The following is a 23,828-nucleotide window of genomic DNA, read 5'->3' as shown; positions in this document are numbered from 1 at the left end:
ATTCATATCACCTATTTCATTAATCATTTGAGCTCTGGTAGCATAGTGGCTAAAGCACTTGACTGCTAACCAGAAGGCTGGCGGTTCAAACCCACCGGCCACTCCTCAGAAGGAAGGTTGGGCAGTCCTACTTCCGTAGTGATACTGCCTCGGAAACCCAAGGAGGGGTCGCTATGAGTCGGGGCTGACTCGACGGCACATAACAACAACAACAACAACAACATTATCTAAAAAGAGTGAAGATCCATACAGCCTATGACCCAGCAACTCTATGCCAAGGTACATACTCCAGAAAAACAATCCCATATGTACACAAGGGCCATGAAAAGTAATTTACAGCATAGTTATTTTTAATACCCAAATATTCACAAAAACTCTAGTGTCCACCAACTGGAGAATGAAAACATAGAATAAGTAGTGATTTGGTCATCCAATAGAGACTCTATTTCAGTAAAAATTAATGAACAAGGGGTTTCAGTACCCAAATAAAAAATATCACAAATATATTTTGGAGGAAAATTGCAGAAGATGAATATGTATATCATGAATAAAAGGTTTAAAATATATAAAACAATACCAATATTATTTAGGGATACCTAGATATTTCATGAAAAATATAAAGAAGTACATGAAAATAATAAACCACAAGTGTAGGACAATGGTTATCTTTGGAAGACAGCAATGGGAGAAAGCAAATATGTGTGTGAGGAGAGACCACCCAGGAGGGGGTTTCAACTAATACAAACAATGTTTTAATCATTAAGCTGCATTATGGTACTCAGGTATTTATTATTATTTTAATACTCTTAATGCCTAAAATATGTTACAATATACTAACTTTAAAAGAAGAATAGGGAGAAGAGTCCAAATGGTCTGTCTGGACCCAACATTAACCTGAGACTCTGGGAACCATTTGAAAATGATGCCCAAAGCATCCCAGTTGCCATAGTCAAAGAGAAATCATAGGAGCAAAGACGGGATGTCCATCCTAACTCAGTGTGAGTCCTAGTCCAGTGTGGCAGCCAGCATACCACCACCCTCTCTGATCGACAGAACTGAAGAGTAGAGTCCCATCTGACCAATCACATAGTCTATCACATTTACTAGAATCACACATACATAACCTGTACCCCTGCAATTGTTTGGCTTTTCTGTCTCTATATCTGTTCCGGTTACCTAGTGCCTCTCTGACAAGAATATACCACAAATGGGATGGCTTGAACAAACAGGAATTTATTCTCTAACAGTTTGGAGGCTTTAAGTCTGAGTTCAAAGTGCCAGGCTCTAGGGACTGGGCTTCAGCTCTGCCTTCTGCTCCTAGCCCATTGAAGCTAGAGGCTTTTCTTCACTCAGACAGCTGCTGGCTGCTGAGACTGAGAAGCCCAAGGTTGACAAGTAAAAAGGCACAGACCCGATGTTACCAAACCACATGGCAGGCTATTAATTCAAGTCCATTCAAAGTTCCAAGGTCAGCAGAGCATGGCAGGCTGCTGAACAAGGACGCAGCTACATACAGGGTTCAAGCGTGCCATAAGCTAGAGACCATTCCCCAAGCCTTCTCCTAATTTTCAGGAAGCAGACCACATCCCTAAGGCAGCTACTCAGCTGCTCAAAGTAGATTCCACCATGGAGTTGATTACTAGTCTCATCATGGGGAATACTACATCTAGCTGCACAGCCCAACCGGGCCGAGCCAAGTTGACACACAAATGTAACTGCCACGATATCCTTAGCATTTTCAAATGGTTCTCTAGCATTTGGGAGGGGTGAATATTGAGTTTGTGTCATTGATTAGGATTGTTTCATTCACAGAGTTATTTATTTTTCCAGTGCATGTAATGGAGAAATAATTTTCTATCATGTGCCTAAGAAGGACTAGAAAAGTATTCCATTCTGAAAGTTCAAGTCTTATTTTTGTTTTTGATGCTTGCAGCCTTGATGGGCAAGCTCCCTAGTCAACTCTATCACCATTTACACTACTCATTTCAAAATTATCCTGATGAATTGATGTCTGTTCACTTACTCATTTGACAATCTGTGAAAACATGTCCTGTCATCCCTCATATATTCTTTAGCATAGTCAGGCAAGATCTCAATTTGCAATTTCAATTCTCAAATACTGTTTTTGAGGGTAAAAATATCAATTCATGATAGAACAGTTCTCCAAAAATAAATTCACTATTCATAGATAATTGAAATTTTTTATAAAAAAAAAAAACGATTATCACAAGCAACCATATTTTTCTGCATTTTAAGAAGGAAAAATTATTTTTCTGAATATATTCTATAATTAATAATTTGCATTCAGGGAATTTGTGATATCAAAGTTAATTTCTAACCAATTGACCTCTGCAAATGTGTGGTAATTCACTGGGGAGAAAAGACCAGTGCCTTTGTTCAAAAATGACCAAGAGAAATACCAATGTATCTGAGAGTAAAGAATGAGTCTATGGCAGCTTCCTGATTGAAAGCCAGAGTACTAAATCCCCTCCATCCTATCTTAACAACAATCATATTCATATTGGTCCATACAGGAGCTCTGGTGGCATAGTGCCTAAGGCATTTGACTGCTAACCAAAAGGCTGGAAGTTCAAACCCACCAGCCACTCCTCAGAAGGAAGGTTGGGCAATCTACTTCCGTAAAGATATTGCCTTGGAAACCCAAGGAGGGGTCACTATGACCCAGATCCGACTTCACGGCAGTGAGTGAGTTTATGAGTCCATATTTATTGAAACTCATGCTGTGCCAGACATGGTGCCAAGCACTTTTCCTGCATTATCTCATTTCATCCTCACAATAATTTTACAAATGAGGAACTGTTGCTCAAATCAGGTAAGTGCTTGCCCAAGATCCTGTATCTGTTAAGCTGTAGAGAGTCAGGATATGGACCCTGTTTCTTGATCCCAAACCTGTGCCCTTGGCCTTTACTTGTGTGTATGTGGGACCTTTGAAATTGCACCTGCCATTAATGGAAAAAAGTAAGTGGACAAAATATTTTCTCTTTCAAAAAAATGGGGAGGAAAAGGCAGTTGACTGAGTCAACTGATATCAACTAACTCATGACCACCACTTCTCATTTGTTTGAAAATTCTGTTAATTGCATTACGCCAAAGATGGAAATAAAAGTATCAAAAACACATAGAATTCATGCTTCTAACCTTTTCTCTGAGATTTTCTTTCTGAATACAAAGTTGTTTCTGTACTTCAAGGATAACCAAATAGCATTTTTTTTTTCAGTGTTTGATCATTATATTTGTTGGCAGACCAGCTGTAATGTTGAGTCACCTACAGTGAATTTAAATATTATTCTAATTGATTTTTCTCACTGCTTTCTGAGAAACAGAGCACTTCTTCCACTAGTCTCATAAATAATTCTTTTCCTCTATGTCAGCATTAATTGAACTTACCTCAAATTGTCAATCTCTTTCTGTTTTCCTTGCAGGTGATGTCATTGTCTATATTAATGAAGTTTGTGTCCTCGGACACACTCATGCAGATGTAGTCAAACTTTTCCAGTCTGTTCCTATTGGTCAAAGTGTCAACCTGGTGTTGTGTCGTGGCTACCCCTTGCCCTTTGATCCGGAAGATCCTGCTAACAGCATGGTGCCACCCCTTGCAATAATGGAGAGGCAACCTCCAATGATGGTCAATGGAAGACATAACTATGAAACATATTTAGAATACATTTCTCGGACCTCACAGTCTGTTCCAGATATAACAGATCGGCCACCTCATTCTTTGCACTCCATACCAGCTGATGGCCAACTAGATGGCACGTATCCACCACCTGTCCATGACGACAATGTGTCTATGGCTTCCTCTGGGGCCACTCAAACTGAACTTATGACCTTAACCATTGTGAAAGGTGCCCAGGGTTTTGGCTTCACTATTGCTGACAGTCCTACAGGACAGCGGGTGAAACAAATACTTGACATTCAGGGATGCCCTGGCCTGTGTGAAGGTGACCTCATTGTTGAGATCAACCAGCAGAATGTACAGAACCTGAGCCATACAGAAGTAGTGGATATACTTAAGGACTGTCCCATTGGAAGTGAGGCTTCTTTGATTATCCATCGAGGAGGTAAGACTCAAACACTGACTTGGCAATAAATATGTGAGTTAAATTGTAGAAATTTTTATAATACTATTATGAAAAAGGAGGTTTCTCTGGAGTTGAATGAAATTGTACTTTTAAAATAAAGGTAAAAGAGTAAGAGAGGAAAATATGAACCCAGGGAGTTGAGTTTTTTAATTTTCAGAATATCTAGTTTGCCTTTTTTAATATATAAAATGCAATAATAATAGTGCTTTCAGTCTTACAAATTTATGTTGAGGTTTATACAAACTTGCAGATTGAATCCCCAACTATGAATAGGTTATATTCCAAAAGTTTCTTAGGGAGAACTCATATTGGTTTCTTATTGATTTAGGAAACCTGCCATTTCCCATGGAAGCAATGCCCTGAATTGTAATTAGGCTGCCAGGTTACCAGTTAGAAGCCAGCTCAACCCAGATCATACCCAAGTGTAGTCCTGAGAATCCCCATAAGGACCTTAGGGTATGTCACAGTAGAAACATCTTTTAGGAATTCTGAATGAGGCTACTTAGGACATATCTTCCACAACTACAGGGACTGTTCCAGCCATAATGATGCCCACAACCTGGGATGAAAGTTGTGGAACATCAGCCTGGGCTGATGTTCTCAGCTGGGTATTCTGGATGAAGGATAAAATGGAAGCAGTTAGGGGAGTGGTGTAGGACCTCTGATCCTAGATGTTTCTTCCCTTCTACCATCTCATGGTAAAGAAGGGGAGTTGCTGAGCAGGGAGGCCCTTCCTCACTTCTCTGCTACTTTGCTGTTGATGATCAGTGAAGCTAGAGAGAGGAAGGTGGGACAGGGCTACAGATAGCAGAAAGGATGCTTGAAGACAATGTAAAGGAAAAGGCTCAGGCTAAGTCCTGGTTTTCCCACTTAACAATTTTGAGACTTGGGACATTTAAAGTCCATGTGCTTTACATTTCTCATTTATTGTTGTTATTAACTGCCATTGAGTTGGCCTTAGCTCGTGGTGACCTCGTGTACAATGAATGGAACACTGCCCAGGCCTGCGTCATCCCCATGATTGGTTGCAGATCAGATCATTGTGTTCCATAGGGTTTTCATTGGCTGATTTTCTGATACAGTGGGATAACAATACTATCTAACCTGACAGTAATGAGCTCTGCTGGTGCAGTAGTTAAGCACTCAGCTGATAACCGGAAGGCTGCTCCTTCAAACCCACCCAGCAGCTTCACAGGAGAAAGAGCTGGCATAAGGATTACAGCCTTGGAAACCCTCAGAGCCTGTTCTGCTATGTCCTATAGGGTCTCTATGAGTCAAAATTGGCTGAACAGCAATATTTTTTTTTTTAACCTGACAATAGTGTCCTTAGGATTGAAAAGCCCACAATAGGTGCTCAGTGAGTGTCTGTTGAGGCTACAGCACTGAGGCTACAGCAAGGATGAGTCAGGAGGAGCAGTGCTGTGAGGAATTCATGTGTGAAGAGCACACGTGTGACAAGCATATGTGATCTCCTATTCAGAGCACTAAAAACAGCATGAAACCCTGTCAGTTTGAAATGCAGGTAAAAGCAGTCAAAGCTGAAAAAAATACCCTTTAACCTTCTGGCTTATTTGGCCTTCTCTGCAGGTTTTTACATTTCAAGGAGATATTACCTTATTCTTTCCTTGAAAATTGTCCCCAAATATTAGGCATTAGTGAGCAACACGGTATGAACTTGTTTTATGTATATATGTTCTTATGTTAAAAAGGAAAATTAGTATGGTAGCAAAGCAATCTTAAATTTACCTTCTTAAGGCATTGCTACAAAATAACACTTGAATTTTAATACTAAATATGGAAAGTGCATTTTCATTTCTCCCATTGCTTGTTTAAAGGTAAAACAAATATTCATTAATTAAAGAGCCGTATCTTCATAATGTTCACTTGAAAATCAGATCTTTGGAAAAAGTTCTTGATATTAAAAAGTATAGCAGAGAATCACTGGGCAATATCCACTGTATGATTCATAGAAACAAATTTGGGCATATTTTATATATAATTTTTTTTTAAAGCCTGGTATAACAGGAGAACATACTGTGAAATCCTTGAATCTTTTGTTTATGTTACTGTGATACGTACCTTTTCTGAAAAAATGTCTTGTGTGCCTGCTGTCAGTTAGGTGCTAGGGATCTCAATCTCTGTCTTTCTCTCTCATTAATCAAAGTTGTGTTTGCATTGTGGTTAGAGTAAGGAACTTGTTTTGTGGCTGTTTTTTTGTTTGGTTTTGTCTGGTTTGATTTGGGTTTTTGGATGATATAGAACTGCAGAATGTAGTACTATGAGGTTTCTAGTCAAAAACTCCTATGATATACAGGATTCCCACAATTTACCCTCTTCTCTCTGAAGTTAATAAGAACCAAAACCAAAAACCAACCAAACTCACTGCCGTCGAGTCGGATCCTACTCATAGCGACCTCTCCTTGGGTTTCCAAGGCAGTATCACTATGGAAGTAGATTGACCAACCTTCCTTCCGAGGAGTGGCTGGTGGGTTTGAACCACCAGCCTTCTGGTTAGCAGTCAGATGCCTTAAGCATTACGCCACCAGAGCACCATGTTTTTATGATGAAATTGACTTTGATGATCTTAAAGTCTGCTGGTAAGTGCTGTGGTGGCATTCAGAGAAGCATAGATTTTCAAGAGCAGAGTCACACATCTAGGTCCTTACAGCAGGATTGTGGTTGGTTGTTTATTTATTTTTAAATATTTACTAGGCTTTCTTAGTTATAAATAATGTGCATGGGTTTTTTAAAGCAAATAATATTAAAAGGTATACAGTGAAAAGTAATTTTCCCTCTTGTCACAGACATTCAGTCCTATTCCCCAGAGGTAAACATGTTTTTCATATGACAACCTTCAAAACTTTTGTAGCCTTTATAATAGGGATAGAATAATAGCATACGTATTTCTTGCTGCAGAAAATATATTGGTTGCTATGGTGTATTCCATTTATTTAACACACACCATTGTGGTATAATTTCCATAACCTTTAAGTCACCAATTATAAGTTTACACTTCAATGATTTTTTTGTTAAGATGATATAATTGTGTAACCTCACCATAATCCATAAAATAAACACCATTACAAAGAGTTCCCTTGTGTCCATATGCATCAGTCCCCACTTCCATCCCCAGCCCCAGGCAACCACAAATCTGCTTTCTGAATAGTTTTGCCTTTCTAAAACTTTCATATAAATGAAAGTATGCAGTACGTAGCCTTCCTTCACTTACCACAAAAGCGTCTTTCACTTAGCTTACCACTTTTGAGATTTACCCATGTTGATGCCTATGTGAGTTGTTTGTTTCTTTTTATTGCTGCTTGGTACTAAGTAGCCCACTGTGTGGATACACACATTTAGTTTATCCATTATCTGTATCTATAGATGGACATTTGAATTGTTTCCAGTTTGGGGAATTTATAAATAATACATAAGTCTTTGTGTGTACATATGTTTTAATTCTTCTTGGATACATGCCTAGGAGTGGTTTTGCTCCATTGGATGAGAAGTGTATTTTTCATTTTTTAAGAAATTACCGGTGCTTTCTAAAATGGCTGTACCATTTTATATTCCCACCAATAATGTGTGAGTTTTCCAGTGTCTGCATATTGTTGTCAATCGCTGGTATGGTCACTCTTTTTATTCTAGTGAGTGTGTAGTGATACCTCTGTGTGGATTTAATTTACATTTCTCTAATGGCTGGGAACCCTGTCATCTTTGCCTAACCTAAGATCACAGAAGATTTTCCTGTTTTCTTCTGGAAGTTGTATTCTTGTATAGCTCATACATTTGGGTCTATAAACCAATTTAAAATCATTTTTGTGTATAATGTGAGGTAAGAGTCTGTATTCACTTTTTCTTTTTTTTTTTTTCCACATGGATATCCAATTGTTCTACTACCATTTGTTGAAAGCACTATCCTTTCCCATTGAATGCCTAGGTATGTTAGTCAAAAATGAATTGACTATAAATATGAGGTTTAATTTATAGCATAGTGCCTAAGGCACTTGACTGCTAACCAGAAGGCTGGCGGTTCAAACCCACCAGCCACTCCTTGGAAGGAAGGTTGGGCAATCCTACTTCCGTAGTGATACTGCCTCGGAAACCCAAGGAGGGGTCGCTATGAGTCGGGGCCGATTCGACGGCACATAACAACAACAACAACAAATGCTGTTGCACTGATTTGTCTCTCCTTACACGCATTTTCTAGATTACTATAGCTTTACATAAAGTCTTGAAGTCAGTTAGTGTGAATCCTCCAATCTTTTGCTTCTTTACCAAAATGAGTTTGGCTATTCCAGGTCCTTCACATTTCCACATAAATTTTAAGATTAGCTTTTAATTAAAAAAAAAAAAAAAAGCCTCCTGAAATTTTGAAGCTGCATCAAATCAATAGGCTACTTTGTGGATAATTGCCATCTTACCATTGAGTCTTTTGATTCATAAATGTGATCAGTCTCATTAATTTGAATCCTCTTTAATTTTTCTCAGCGTATAGATCCTATACTTCTTTTTAAACTTATTCTTGAATATTTTATTCTTTCTGATGTTGTTGCAAATGAAACTATTTTCTTAATGGCATTTCAGATTGTTGCTAATATATAAAAAATACATTTGATTTTTATTTTTTGGTCTTGTGTATTAGAAATTTTAAACTCACTTATTAGTTCTATTAGGTTTTTTGTAGATTTATAAAGTTTTCAACATAGATTATTATGCTGTCGGATAATAAAGACAGTTTTATTTATTTCTTTCCAATGTGTATGCTATGATTTATTTTCCTTGCCTTATTACAATGGCTAGAACCATAGAATGTAGAATTAAAGTAATGTGAGTGGATATTTTTCTTGCCTTGTTCCCAGCTTTAGGGGAGAAACATTAATCTTTCACCATTAAATACTATTTTATGTGTAGGGTTTTTTTTTTTTTTTTCTAGATGTCCTTTATCAAGTTGAGAAACTATGTTTAGTCTGTTGAGAATATTAATAAACAAAGGGTGTTGGATTTTGTCAAATTTTTTTTTCTTTTCTGCATCTATTGAAAGTATCATGTCTTTTAATAATGGCACAGTGGTTAAGCACTCAACTGCTAACCTAAAGGTTGCCAGTTCAAACCCACTAGCTGCTCTATAGGAGAAAGATGTGGCAGTCTGCTTCCATAAATATTACAGCCATGGAACATTGTGAGGCCATTCTACCCTGTCCTACAAGGTAGCTGTGAGTCAGAATCAACTTGATAGCAGCAGGTTTGGCTTGGTTGGTATGACATGATTTTTATAAGTTAAATATTGGATTCCCAGTGTAAACCCAATTTGGAAATGGTGTATAAATCTTTCTATATGTTGCTAGATTATGTTGGCTAAGATTTTGTTAAGAGTTTTTATGACTATTTGGGAGGGGGGTATTAGTCTGTAGTTCTTTTCCTGTCATGTCTTTGTCTGACATTGGAATTACAGTAATACTGGTTTCATAAAGTGACTGGGAAATGGTCCCTCCTCCTTTCTTCCTTTTTTTTTTTTTTCAAGGAGTTTGTGTAGGATTGACAATATTTCATCCTCAAAAGTTTGATAGAATTCTGTGGAACACGGAGGCTGGATGAACCCCCTAGACTATTGCTCTGAGATAATCCTTATACCTTAAGCCAAAAATATCCCCTGAAGTCTTCTTAAAACCAAGTATTAGTTTAGCTTAACTAGGAAAGGATGTCTGCCTTGAGCACTGTGCTCCTTTAAAATCTATCTCTATGGGATCAAATAGACAACAGCAAATCAAAAGATGAGACAGAAAATTTAGGGAACATCAGTTTATGTTAATAGGGGAGGAACAACTCAGAAAAGGAGGGTGAGAATGGTTGCACACCTTGAAGAATGCAATCACGGTCACCAGATTGTACCTGTAGAAACTGTTGAATTGGTATGTTCTTCTGTGTATATTCTCAACAACAATAAAAATCAATAAAAAGTTTGATAAAACTCATTAGTGAGGCCTTCTGGGCTGGACTTTTCTTTGTAGGGAGATTTTTAATTACTAATTAAATTTATTTACTTGATTAGGTCTATTCAGATTTTCTATTGCTTTTATAGTTAATTTTGATAATTTCATTCTAAGAATTTTTATAATTTATCTAAATTGTCAAATTGCTTAGCACAAAGTTTTTCATAAAATTTTGTAGAAATCTTTGTAAGAACCACCCTTTAGATTCATTGACTTTTCTCTATGTTTTTCTGTTTTCTATATTATTGTTTTCCACTCTGATCTTTATTACTTCCTTCCTTCTACTTATTTTGCATGTACTTGACTTTTCTCTAGGAGATCTGGTGGCATAATGCCTAAAGCATTTGACTGCTAACCAGAAGGTTGGCGGTTCAAACCCACCAGCCACTCTGCGGAAGGAAAATGGGGCAATTTGCTTCCATAAAGATTTACTGCTTTGGAAACAAACCCAAAGGGGTCTCTAGGAGTCGGAATCTACTCAAGGGCAGTGGATTTGGTGTTTGTTTGTTTGTTTGTTTGTTTTTCCCTCAGTGTCTTCCTGGGTTGAAAGCCTAGATTAATGATTTTAGATCTTTCTTTCTGATATAAGTACTTAAAGCTATAAATTTTACTCTAAGTACCTCTTTACCTGAAGTCCATAAATTTTGATGTGCCATGTTTCCTTTTTTCATTCAGTTCAAAGATATTTTCTAATTTCCCTTGTGACTTCTTTTAGGATCCAGAAATTATTGAGAAACATGCTGTTTATTTTCCAAACATTAGGGATGCATTTTTTTTTTTTTTTTTCTCATGTTGCTTGTTTTTACTTTAATTTTATTTTGGTTTGATGAAATCTTGTGTTTGATTTTAGTTACTTTATTTATTTTAGAGACCTATATTGTGCTATATAAAATATTGCATCACATTACTAATAAATCAATGTGATGTGATGCAATATATGTATAAAGACTTGTGTTATATGTACCTTGTTTTTTTAATATAATAATTTATCTTGGAAGGCTTTATATATTAGTTCAGAGGTATACCCCATCATTTTTAATAACTATTGAATCAGATCCAACAAATCGATATTTTGGTTATTTTCAGTGTTTTTCTATCATAAAAAAACATGCTTTGTATCATTGCACACCTATCTCTGCTCAAGACAGTAAATCTATAGCATACATTCATTCTTGCTTGATTTCAGCAGCTTTTTGTTTTGTTTTGTTTTGTTAGTGGTTATTATGTGGTAGGCAATTTTGGAACTGGGAATAAAGAAGTAAAGCCAACTATGTCCTTTTCTCATGGAGTTTACATTCTTTTGGAGAGAGGTAAATGAAAAGCAAATGACATCATTAGCATGTTCTTTGTTTATTTGTTGTAGTTATGTCTCTTACTCACCTGGATTTCGTTTGTTCTTTCATATTAATTTTATACCCAGTTACCCTACTGAAAAGCCTATTGTTTCTTTGTTTTTTTTTAATTCATTTCTTAGGATTTCTGAGTATACACCTACAAGTGACATTCGCTTTGCCTCCACTTTTCCAATTTACATACATTTAATTTGTCTAGTACATTTGACTGCTATTTCTAGAAAACTAATAGTGATGATTACAGAAATTCTTTTCTTATTCCCAACTTAAAGGGAAATAGTTGTTTTACATGATTAAACACAGTATTAGCTTTTAATTTGAGATGTTAAGGAAATATTCCTATCTTATTAAGAAAATTTAACAAAAGTGCATGATGAATTTTATCAAGGGCTTTTTGTCTTCTAGGAAGATGATCAGTTTTTTCTCCTTTGACATACCAATGTAATGAATTGCATTAAGGGATTTATTAATACTGAATATCCTTTCTTTCCTAGAATAAACTATATTTGTTCTTAACACAGTATGCTTCTAATGTGCTCCTATAGCCTATGTGTAAACATAAAGTTGTTTGCATCACATTTATAAGTGAAATTGGTCTGAAGATTTCCTTCTTGGTTGTTTTTTGTCAGATTTTACTGTAAAAATTATGCTGGTTTTAGAAGAACATTCATTCAGCTTTCCTTCTCTCCCAGATCTTAAACAAATCAATTAGCATTGAAATGACCTATTCTTTGAATATTTTACATAACACTCTTTTGAAATCATCTAGTTCTGGAGAGTTAAAGTTGTTTGTTTGTTTGTTTATTGGGAGAGGGATGCTCTTTTACAACTTTCTCAAATTCTTCCTTACTTAATGGTCTTCTTAGAGTTTCTGTCTTGCCTGAGCTCAGTTTTTGTAACTTTCCTATATAATTCTTTTTTTAATCCTGTTTTCATATTTATTTAAGTAGAATTGAGTTGTGTGTTCTCTAAATTTTTCTTCAAATTCTACCGTATGTAAGATTATCTTATTATGTTTATATTATTGTCATTTCTTATTGATGCTATTTTCTTGATCAGGTTGATTAATAGTTTTTCTACTTTAATGTTTCTATTCAAGAAACATAGTAGTTGTTTTATAAATAATTTTTGGCTGATGTTCAACCTATTATGGAACAGAGAATCATTATACTTTTTGCCCAGCAAGATTGTGATTTCATGTCTGGAATAAAGCAAACCCTGAGTGATTTATTATTCAGGCTTGGTCATATACTTTACTCTTATTTATATTAAAATTTATCACCCAAATCACAATAAAATTTTTAAAAAATGTAATAAAGTCTTTTACTTAAATTGTGAGCCTCTCATAAATTATAGTTGTCCACAATTTGAACAATTTCCTTCCTACTTCTAGAAAACATGACATCAAACATTTTTTCTAAAGCAAAATATTACCTTCTCAGATTACCTCCTAAAATAAATAATTACCTTGTATCAGTGATGCACATGGTCTTCTTTTACATGTAAGGAGAATTAAGAGTATTTGAGAGGCATCATAGACTATCATCAAGCTTTGTTTGAGGACAAGTTATAAATATTATGGACACAGAGAATAGTTTCTATATAGAGAAAACTGCAGCTTTAAATTTTCTAATAACCTATTATCAGACAAGAACACTGTATCATAATTTTTAAAGTGCATGGAGAAAAGATTAAAAGCAAATCTATTGGAAGTATTGATTTGTTAATAATGCTATGATATTTTTCTAGAAAGAGGACATTATTTGGAAATAATCTCAAATCACAGAAAAGTTGCAAATATATTAGAGCACCATATGCCCTTTACCCACATTCTTGTTAACATTTTGCCCCATTTGCTTAAATTAGTAAGTTTGTGTGTGTGTATGTGTGTGTTTCTGAACCATGTAAGAGTAAGTTGCATATATCACTCCATTTTACTTCAAATAATTCAGTGTTTATTTCATGTTACTACTTGTTGAGAAATATTTAATCAGTTAGTTTCTTAAAGCTATAAAAGATACTTTTGAATATTTACTTAGAGTTTAAAAACTGCTACTGACATCACAACAACAAAAGACCTCAGAAGTCATCAAAACAGATGTAATCTAAAAAAGAGTCAGTACTTACTGGCAATAAGCATCTGATACAGGAGCATTTCTGAGAGAGAAGAAAGTACTGGTTATTTAAAAAGAGTAGTATTGAGAGGGCGGAAAATACCTAAGTTGTCACTCCACATTCAATATTATAATATAACTTTCCACTTGATGTCATTAAAAAAGAACATATATGACACAGAACACCAGGTGAGGAATCCACACCATATGAATTGTGAATGACTCTGTATTAAGTATATCCTAAAATCTGAGTGCCTTAACACAATAGAAATCTATTTCTCACTGATTTTAATTTTTAGTGCAAGAGCTCTTGGATAGCAGATCTGAGGCCTCTCCTCCAAGCTGTGGCTCAGGGAACCAGGCTTTTCTCCCTGGTGGATCTCTTTGCCATAGACCCTTGGAGCCTTCCATTGGGTCCCCTCTGACCAGTTAGCAGCTAAAATGCAAAGAAAAAAGTAGAAGTTCATGTAAGAGACCTCAGGGGCCAGCCCCAGAAGGGGCACAGATCTATTGGCCATATGTCAGTATAAATGGAAGAATAGACAGCAGAAATATTTTATAGACTGTCAATCTGTTTCACATGTAATAGAAACAGCTGTAACCTGTTGATTCAGTATTACCTTTTTATTTACTCCATTTGTTAATTTGAGGATACTCAAGTACAACAAAAATGATATGTTAACATTTACATTCCTCACGGTCATCAGTATATGGCAAATATAAACCATTGCCATAATTAGAAATGCTAATTCAGAGAAACTACTGGTTTTTCAAATACTAACTAATCTCCCTCAAGAGTAAGGGCACTATCTTGTTTACCTTTTTTCTTTCAGAGATTGGCATGTGTATTTGTCAAGTTATTTTATTCTGTTATGACATTAGAGAGAGAAGGAGAGTCACAAAACAAAATCACAACCATGTATGTCTGAGTCAAATAATGCAGCCAAGAGTACAGAAATGTTTAAAAAAAAAAAAAAAAACTATCATTCTATGATTTTCTCCTGTCTGGATTTTAAAACAACGATCATGCTATTCTGATGTCTTTGGTCACGTACCAAATCTTTGCTTAATTTCTCTTTCTTCTTCTGTTCATTCCACAAATATGCCAGGTGCATTTCAAAGTATTGGGGCATCCAATGATCAAAATAAGTCTTTGTTCTTATGGAGATTATTTTATATCAAAAGCATAATAACAGATTATTCTTGTATATTAATCCACCTATTGTGCTAATTATACAATTGTAAAATCTGTCATACAACGGTGGCTTCACTCAGAAAAAGCATAAAGCCTTACCAGCATTAGAAAGTGAAAAACCCAGTTAGCTGGAATCAGCATACCAGATATCTAGTATAGCTAGTATAATCTTGTTATTGTTGTTGTTATGTGCTGCTGAGTCAGACCCGACCCATAGCGACCCCTCCTTGGGTTTCGGAGGCAGTATCACTACGGAAGTAGATTGCCCAACCTTCTTTCTGAGGAGTTGCTGGTGAGTTTGAACCTCCAGCCTTCTGGTTAGCAATCAAGTGCCTTAGGCACTAAACTACCAGAGCTCCCAGTATAATCTAGTATAATCATATATCTAGTATACTAGATCCGTCTAGTATAAACTAACTTACATTACATGGTTACTTTGAGCAAATCACTTGTGGTCATCAGTTCCCCACTTACAAATTGAAGATAACCTGTAGTATTCATAGCATCTTGAAAACTCTATGTTCCTGCAAATGTTATTCAATCATGATCTTATTTAGTTACAAATGTACATTCATTAGTTTCAGGCCACGGGAGAAAGCAGTTGTAAAGAGTGGTATGTTTTCTATATATTATCTATTGACATATTTCCTGCTCCCTTATAATCTACAGTAGTAATTTTCTGGAGCTCAGAATCTGAAAGTATACTGACCTTATGCAAAACTTGGGAGTACCAGAATGAGGGATTTTGAGAAATGTCAGAGGGAAGAAGTGAAGAAGTAATGATGGTTACAGACAACAGTTTTAAAGTTACAAGATGATCATCACATTTGCTATTACATAAAATATATCCAATCAGTTCATTTTAAGGAGTGGGAATCTCAGTACTTTTCATTAAGACTTAAAAAACTACAAATTAACATCTTAAAAGGACCCGCTAAACCCAAAACCCACTGCCATAGGGCCAATTCTGAGTCATAGTGACCCCATTGGCTTTCCAAGGCTATAAATCTTTACAAAAATAGAGTGCCTCATCTTCCTGCCATGGAGCAGCCGGTGGGTTTGAACTGCCAACTTTCTGCATAGCAGCCAAATGCCTTTCCCACTCCATCAGAGTTCCTTCTTAAAATGACCAGTTTACAATAAATTTACCAAGGAAGCATCAAATTTCCCTGGTTTTATAAATCTTAAAACTTATTTCTCACTATTTGCTATTATGTCTCTGTTGTTGTTGTTAGGTGCCATGGAGTTGATTTCAACTCATAGTGCTCCCATGTAACAGAGTAAAACTGCCACATCGGGTTTTGTGGGATGTAATCTTTATAGAAGCAGGTCACCAGGTCTTTCTCCAGTAGATCCCCTGTTGTTGTTGTTGTTATTTGCTGTCGAGTCAGACCTGACTCACAGCGACCCCTCCTTGGGTTTCCGAGGCAGTATCACTACGGAAGTAGATTCCCCCTTCTTCCTTTCGAAGATTGGCTGGTGAGTTCAAATTGCCAACCTTTCAGTTAGCAGCCAAGTGCTTAACTAGTGTGTCATCAGGGCTCCTTAGTTTAATGCACTATATTTGGGAAATAAATTCCATTTCGGTCATGTCAAAAACGTGCTTTGCCTCTGAAGTGCTCCTTGCTTATGCATGAGAGCAGAAAGTTAAATGGACTTTGTGCAATTAAAGTTATGTGCAAAAGATTACAGACGGTAAACTCAGAAAATGTTGCCTGGAAGACTGTTCAATCACAAAGCCTATGTCTTAGCTCTCACTTGTTGAATAAATGAATGAAATCACCTACAGCATTATCTTGCGGTGAAACATTATGAAGTCAAGTTCATTTTTTCATTTTACAGAATATGAAACCATAGACTTTTAATGAATATAAATTCAAACACAAAGTAGAAGTGAAAATAATTGCAGTTATTATGCCATATTAATGGAAGTTATGCTAATTGCCCTAAAATTTAAAGAAAATGTATTATGTTTTGTCTTCTCCTCCTAATTAACGTTATTTCACAATGTGTGGTACGTTTGTGGAGGATTTTGTAGTGCATTAGATAAATCGCTTTTACATATCCAGGAGAGTGGGTTTTAATGAGAATTATAATACACTTCACTCCAGAAGTAGTTTTATGGTACAAAACATCTTTTAACAGTAGTTTGGGAAAAGTTTCACCAAAGTGACACTTTCAGTTAAAATTTAGAATAAAATTTAATGAAGGCAGCGTAAAAAAATGAAACCAAACTCATTGCCATCAAGTCAACTCCAACCCACAGCAGCCCCCACTGGGTTTCCAAGTCTGTAAATCTTTACAGAAGCAGACTGCCTCATCTTTTGTCTGTGGAGCAGATGGTGAGTTCGAACCACCGACCTTTTGGTTAGCAGAAGCATAGCTAAATCCATTTCAGTTCATGAATATTATATTTTAGCTATTTTTCTTCGTATTTTGAAAAACCAGCCAAATCATATATGCCAGCAGTCTAAAGTGAGTTTGAGACCGGCTAAATCCCACATAAAGTCCCTTGCCATTTGGCATATAAATCCTCACTTATATATTTTTAAAAATCACAAATAAAATTAAAATATTTGTGACCATTAAAATACATGCATGAGAACCACACTTAGGTAAAGCTAACCAAATATGCCATCAACCTAACTTCATACAGGTCAGTTCCTGTTCCCTCTCACCTAAGAAAATAGATTGTATCTAGGCCTATACTTTCTTCCTTCCCAGTGGCTTGATGGGAAACGTAGGTCCTCTATTCAAAGACATCGACTTCATCTTGCTCTGGAAGGACATCCCTCCTGTCCACTCCAGAAACTACCTCATTAATATCCTCTTTATCAGGGAGACTGTTGCAACTTCATTATTATTATTATTATTATTTTTTGCAGGGGAGGAGGTTACTGCATACACTTAGCATTTTTATAAATTTGCTCAAATTTATCCTATTTAAAAAAAAAAAACCAAACTCACTGCTATTGAGTCAATTTGACTCAGAGCGACCCCTCCTTGGGTTTCTGAGGGAGTATCTCTATGGAAGTAGATTACCTAATCTTCGTTCCAAGGAGTGGCTGGTGGGTTTGAACCACCACCCTTCTGGTTAGCAGTCAAATGCCTTAGGCACTACGCTACCTCTAGCCATTGCCCCTTCTTTTTTTTTTCATTCTCAGCCAACTTAAATGACAGGGCATCTATATTTGTGCTACATATATCTCACATTATTCCAAAAAAACATGTGAAGGAGTTATTCTTAGAGGAATAGGCTTCACTTAGCCTCTATACTTCTTCCCTGCCCTTGCTCCTGTTTACCTATGCTGTTTGGTTTCTGCCTCCATCACGCTGCTGAAAATGTTCTCTAATGTTAGTAATTTCTTCCTATTCGTCAAATGAACATTTCTCATTTCTTTCAGAATCCTTCCTCCCTTGGCTCCCAGGACATCTAGAGGTCTCCTCTAGAGACCTTCTCTTCTAGAAGTCTTCCCAGTTCTTCATTTCTTTTCAGACTCTTCAGTGAATCCTATCCCTCTGTCTATTCCTCAAAAGTTGGTATTTCACTCGCATTCATTGCTTGTAACACTTTTGAATTATTATTACTATATACTCTTACCATTGACTGGAAGAGATCCATATTTTTGCTCATTCCAAAGAAAGGTGATCCAACAGAATGTGGAAATTATCAAACAATGTCATTAATATCACATAGAAGTAAAATTTTGATGAAGATAATTAAAAAATTGTTGCAGCAGTATATTGACAAGGAATTACCAGAAATTCAAGCTGGATTCAGAAGTGGATGTGGAATGAGGGATATCATTGCTGATGTCAGATTGGTCTTGGCTGAAAGCAAAAAAATACCAGAAAGATGTCTACCTGTGTTTTATTGACTATGCAAAACCATTTGACTATGTGGATCATAAAAAATTATTGATAACATTGCAAAGAAAGGGAATTCCAGAACACTTAATTGTGTTCATGAGGAACCTGTACATAGACCAAAAGGCTTCCATTAGAACAGAACAGGGAGATACTGCATGGTTTGGGTTTGGGAAAGGCATGCATCAGGATTATATCCCTTTGCCATACTTATTCAGTCTGTAGGCTGATTTAATAATCTGAGAAGCTGGACTATATGGACAAGAATGTGGCATCAGACTGTAAGTCCCAAGGTCAGCAGAGCATAGTAGGCTGCTGAGCAACGACACTGCTACATGCAGGGTCCAAGCGTGCCAAAGGCTAAAGACCATTCTCAAAGCTTCTCCTTAAATACAGGAAGCAGACCATATCCCAAAGGCAGCTACTCAGCTGCTTGTGGTAGATCCCACCATGAGTTGATTGCCAGTCTCATCATGGGGAATAACTACCACCAGCTGCCCAGCCACTCAGCCAGGCCCAGCCAAGCTGACACACAAACATAACCATCACAGGCTGTTAATGCACAGGGAGATAGCTCAGGGGACAAGAGTGCATGGAGGGATGGACACAGGGAAGAGGTAACTCTTGGAAGGAAGTGGGAGGGGAACTGTTGCATTGTGGTAAATTGTAGTCAATGTCATGAGACAAAGTGTATGTGAACTGCAGTATGGAAAGTGAATTTGCTCTGTAAATTTTCACCCAAATCACAATACAGAAAATGAAAAAAAAAAAAAAAAGATGATTCTTTCCCTAAAAAAAAAGAATGTGGCATCAGGAGTGGAGGAGTGGCATCAGGAGTGGAGTTAACAACCTGCAATATGCAAACGACACAGCCTTACTTGCTGAAAGTGAAGATGACTTGAAGCACTTACTAATGGTGATCAAAGACTATGTATAGATTATACCTCAACACAAAGAAAACCAAAATTCTCATAACTGGACTAATAAGCAACATCATGATAAATGGAGAAGAGAGTGAAGTTGTCAAGGATTTCATTTTGCGTGGATCCACAATTAACACCCATGTAAAAAGCAGTCAAGGAATCAGACATCCTATTGCACTGGGCAAATCTGCTGCAAAAGACATCTTTAAAGTGTTAAGAAGAAAAGCTGTCTGTTTGAAGACTAAGATGTGCCTAACCCAAGCCCGCGTATTTTCAGTCACCTCCTATGCATGCGAAAGCTAGAAAATAAATAAGGAAGACCAAAAAAGAGTTGATACCTTTGAATTATGGCATTGGTGAAAAATACTGAAAATACCATGGACTGCCAGAAGAGTGAACAAATCTACCCTGGGTGAAGTACAGCCAGAATGCTCCTTGGAAGTGAGAATACCCAGACTTCATTTCACTTACTTTGGTTATGTTCTCAGAAGGGACCATTCCCTGCAGAAGGATATCACACTTGGTAAAGCAGAGGATTGGCAAAAAAGAGGTAGACCCTCTATGAGGTGGATTGACACACTGGCTGCAAATATGGGCTCAAGTATAGCAAGGATTGTGAGGATGGCTCAGGAGTGGGCAGTGTTTCGTTTTATTGTACATAGGGTCACTATGAGTTGGAGCAAACTCGATGGCACCCATCACTATCACCACCACCATCCATTTAACCTTAATTACTTTCATGGTTTTATTTCCCAATTTAATATCCTTCTGTGGTTCTCCATATCCCCTAGATGATAAAAACCAGCTGTTTATCTTATATTCGAATCCTTCAACCTCTTTAGTTTCATCTAACATTATTCATCCCGCCCCATTCATTCATTTATTCTGTAAGTATTCATTGAGCATCTAGTATGTGCAAGCAGCATTCTAAGTTCTATGGATACAACTGCCTTCGTGGAGCTTACATTCCTGCCATAACACAAAACTTGTTCCTACCTCTTTGTCATTGCAATTCTTTCTACCTGAAAAATTATTCCCTTACATGTTCTATTGGTAAATTCCTATTCGTCCATGAGAATTCTGTCAAGTATTATTTCTTCCAGGAGACTCTCTCAGCATCCCACATTTCCCCAGAAAGTCCTATAAATATACTTGTCGTTTTTTCATATTATGTCATAGCTTTGGGTTGCCATTGTTCATGTCCTTCTGAGTAGAATTTCAGAAAGATGTATTGTGCTTTACAGGCTAGGAAGTGCTTGGCCCTTTAATAAGTTGTAAATGTAGTACTACCCTAAATAATTCAATTTCATCCACACCCACCAAGTGATCAGTGGATCTCTGATTACTAAAAGTCTACACAACAATTACCCAAAAAAAGTCAAAAGGACAATTTATTGACCCATTCAGCCTTGCTCACATCCATTGCAAGAAATGAATAAATTTTGCAGTTTTATTATAATATAAAACTATGCTATTATACTGATTCTAATACAGTTGTAAAAATGGATTTAAAACCAGTGAAACAATCATGCAAGATTAAATTACTTCAACATCTTTACCTTTCCATGATCCTATTTGTTATTGGTCAGAAAAGATTTATTTCATGAGTTTCTGTGGCAATTTTGTTTGAAATTATATACTTTCCAATATTATATCTTAAAAATGCATGAATTTTTCCACATACCCTTCTCATGTGGATTTTTCCTTGTGGATTACTGTGATCATTCTAAAAATGGTTCCTGACTTAAGGCATTTCCATCCACCCCTAGCCCCAAGAGTATATTTGTAACTGTACAGGGTCAATTTTTGGATATATTATGGAAAGAAAGACCTCAGGGTCAGATTTTGAAATAAAATTTAAAAAGTAATAAGAATTTCATTGCAGGCTCAAAGGAGCTAGAAGGCTTATCAGTCAAAAGCTGGGCTTCCACCATGCCTAGATTCTCAACACATTAAAATAATAGATTTTCCTTAACCTAAGACCCTCTCCAAAATCACTTGGTGTTCCATAAATGGGACAGGATCAACTAAAGGAAGGAGACTTTGTGATACTTTCATGGGAGAAGAAGGAAGACAGACCTTGTGGTCATACAAAGAAGAAGGCTATTTGAAAGGGATGCCAGTAAGCAAAATGGAAGGAGTGGCCATATTTGTCCAGCAAATTTTAAAGATACATAAAAGGCTTACAGTGTTTGTCTGGGAGAGTAAAACACTCAGTATCTCTTAGTTATAATGTTAACAGTATGACACATGTATTTCTGTTTGTTGTCGAGACTGCTTTTCTTCATCATTTGTCATGACTGGGTTGGTACTGACATTTAGTACCCGAAGGCCAGGAGTGCTAAAAACCCTGCCTTTGGGGGACAGGCACACATATCCAAAAGTGATCCATCTAAAAATCCAAGCAGCATAGTATCTGCACTGAGGAATATTCCTTTCCCACAACCAAGATTCTCAATTACCTCTCTCTTCTCTGAGCTGCAGGCGCTCTGGTGGCAAAGTGGTTAAGGCATTTGGCTGCTAACCAAAAAAGTCAGTTGTTTGAACCTAACAGCCACCCCACAGGGGAATGATGAGGCGGTCTGCTTCTGTAAAGACTTACAGCCGTGGAAACCCTATGAGGCAGTTCTACCCTGTCCTGTAAGGTTGCTGTGAGTCAGAATTGACTCCGTGGCAGTGGGTTTGATGTTTTGGTCTCTGAGCCTCTTGCTCAGATCTTTTTTTTTTTTTTTTGCCACTGGTCAAGCTTGCTTAGTCTTCTCAGTTCACCTTATGACAGCCCCTTGCTCCCGAGGTGGTCCAGGCCTACCAGCTGCATTACCCAGGAGACCAGGTAGTTTAGGTCCCATCCCAAAACTACTGAATCAGAACCTGTGTTTTAACAAGACCCCCCCTTGATTTGTATGCAAATTAAAGTTTGAGGAGCTTTGCTCTAGCAAATTCTAAGATGCCGTTTGATCTGTTTCATGTTTGACCCAATGACAGAATCTAATTCAGTAGAAGATTTACACCAAATGAATAAAGACATCCCTTAAGGGTCCTAAGAAAGTCTGCTTCAACAAACATTTTTAAACTGCAGGAGTTTATGAAAATCAGTTGATGACTCTTTTGAGGTGTGTGTCTCAGCACAGTGAGAAACCGCATAGGGGAGGCAGAGAAGGAATGAAGGCAAGTAAACTTCTGAAAGAGCCAGTCAGCGGAAAGGAGAACCACCCTTCCAAGGTTTGCACCAAAATTTAAAGATGCCCAGAACCTGAGCTAGCTAAGCATCAGAATAATGGAACCGGGGTCCCCAATTGATCTGTTTTTCTCAGAAACTTGAAATACCCAAACAGCTGCCAAAAATCTCAATAAATAAGGAGGCTTTTCTAGGTATTTATGCTTGAGAATGTAGGATCTAAATTTGTTACCTCAGAAATTTGGAATGTTATTGTTTAAAAAACAATATCAGGGTGATAGATGGAAGTATCAGCTCTAGTTCACATGTATACTGCAAAAGTTACTGCAATTAGATATTCATGAGAAATTACCAGCAAAAAAAGTTTTTTTTACAAATGTGTATCCACCACCTGTAAACTATTTAAGCAACATTAATTCTAACAAAGAAATAAAGTCATATTTCTAAAAGTGATCACAAAGTGTGCTTATTATACATGCTCTTAAAAAATATAGCATTATACTATTAAAATAGCTCCACATGCCAGACATTGGTGCTGTTCTTAGTTGCTTTCTAGTTGGTTGACTCATGGTGACCTTATGGATAACCAAATGAAGCGTTGCCCAGTCCTGCTCTATCTTAGTGATCATTGATTGTATGTTTGAGCTCACTGTCACAGGTTTGTATCAATGCCTTCCAACCAAGGAGGCTCTTGTCTTTAAGCTCTAAATCACTCAGTATCTATTGTGATCCATAGGTTTTCAGTGGTTCATTTTGAGAAGTATATCACTAGGCCTTTCTTCCTAGTCTGTTCTAGTCTGGAAGCCCCACTGAAACCTGTCTATCATGGGTAGCCCTGCTAGTATTTGAAATACTGGTGGCATTGCTTCCAGTATCATAGCAACATGCAAGCCTCTACAGTAGGACGAACTGACAGATGAGTGGTGAAAACAACACATAATTAGACTTTAAAACTGTTATATAATCACTGTACACTAACTCTAAAATGTCTGAAAGTAATTTAATTTAAAATCGTGCTCTCGGGTGTTAGGGAGAACTTACCAGCTCTGCCTAATCAGGCAAGAGGAGCTGAGCACAATGTTTGGTCTAATTAGTTCAGGTGCTAT

At 36.8% G+C, this 23,828-nt stretch overlaps 1 protein-coding gene across 1 annotated transcript in view; it reads left to right on the top strand.

The window, feature by feature from the left end:
- Window positions 1-23,828, top strand: part of MAGI2 (membrane associated guanylate kinase, WW and PDZ domain containing 2) — a 1,828,989-nt gene that overhangs the window by 1,516,744 nt on the left and 288,417 nt on the right. The window contains exon 10 of the mRNA XM_007945217.1: window positions 3,444-4,082. Coding sequence (XP_007943408.1) covers window positions 3,444-4,082 — 639 coding nt within the window. The remainder of the gene's footprint in view (window positions 1-3,443; window positions 4,083-23,828) is intronic.

The sequence above is a fragment of the Orycteropus afer genome, unplaced genomic scaffold, assembly GCF_000298275.1.
Source record: "Orycteropus afer afer isolate SDZICR_OR568_19922 unplaced genomic scaffold, OryAfe1.0 scaffold00007, whole genome shotgun sequence".
Lineage (NCBI taxonomy): Eukaryota > Metazoa > Chordata > Mammalia > Tubulidentata > Orycteropodidae > Orycteropus > Orycteropus afer.
This window is presented reverse-complemented; position numbering and strand designations above follow the sequence as displayed.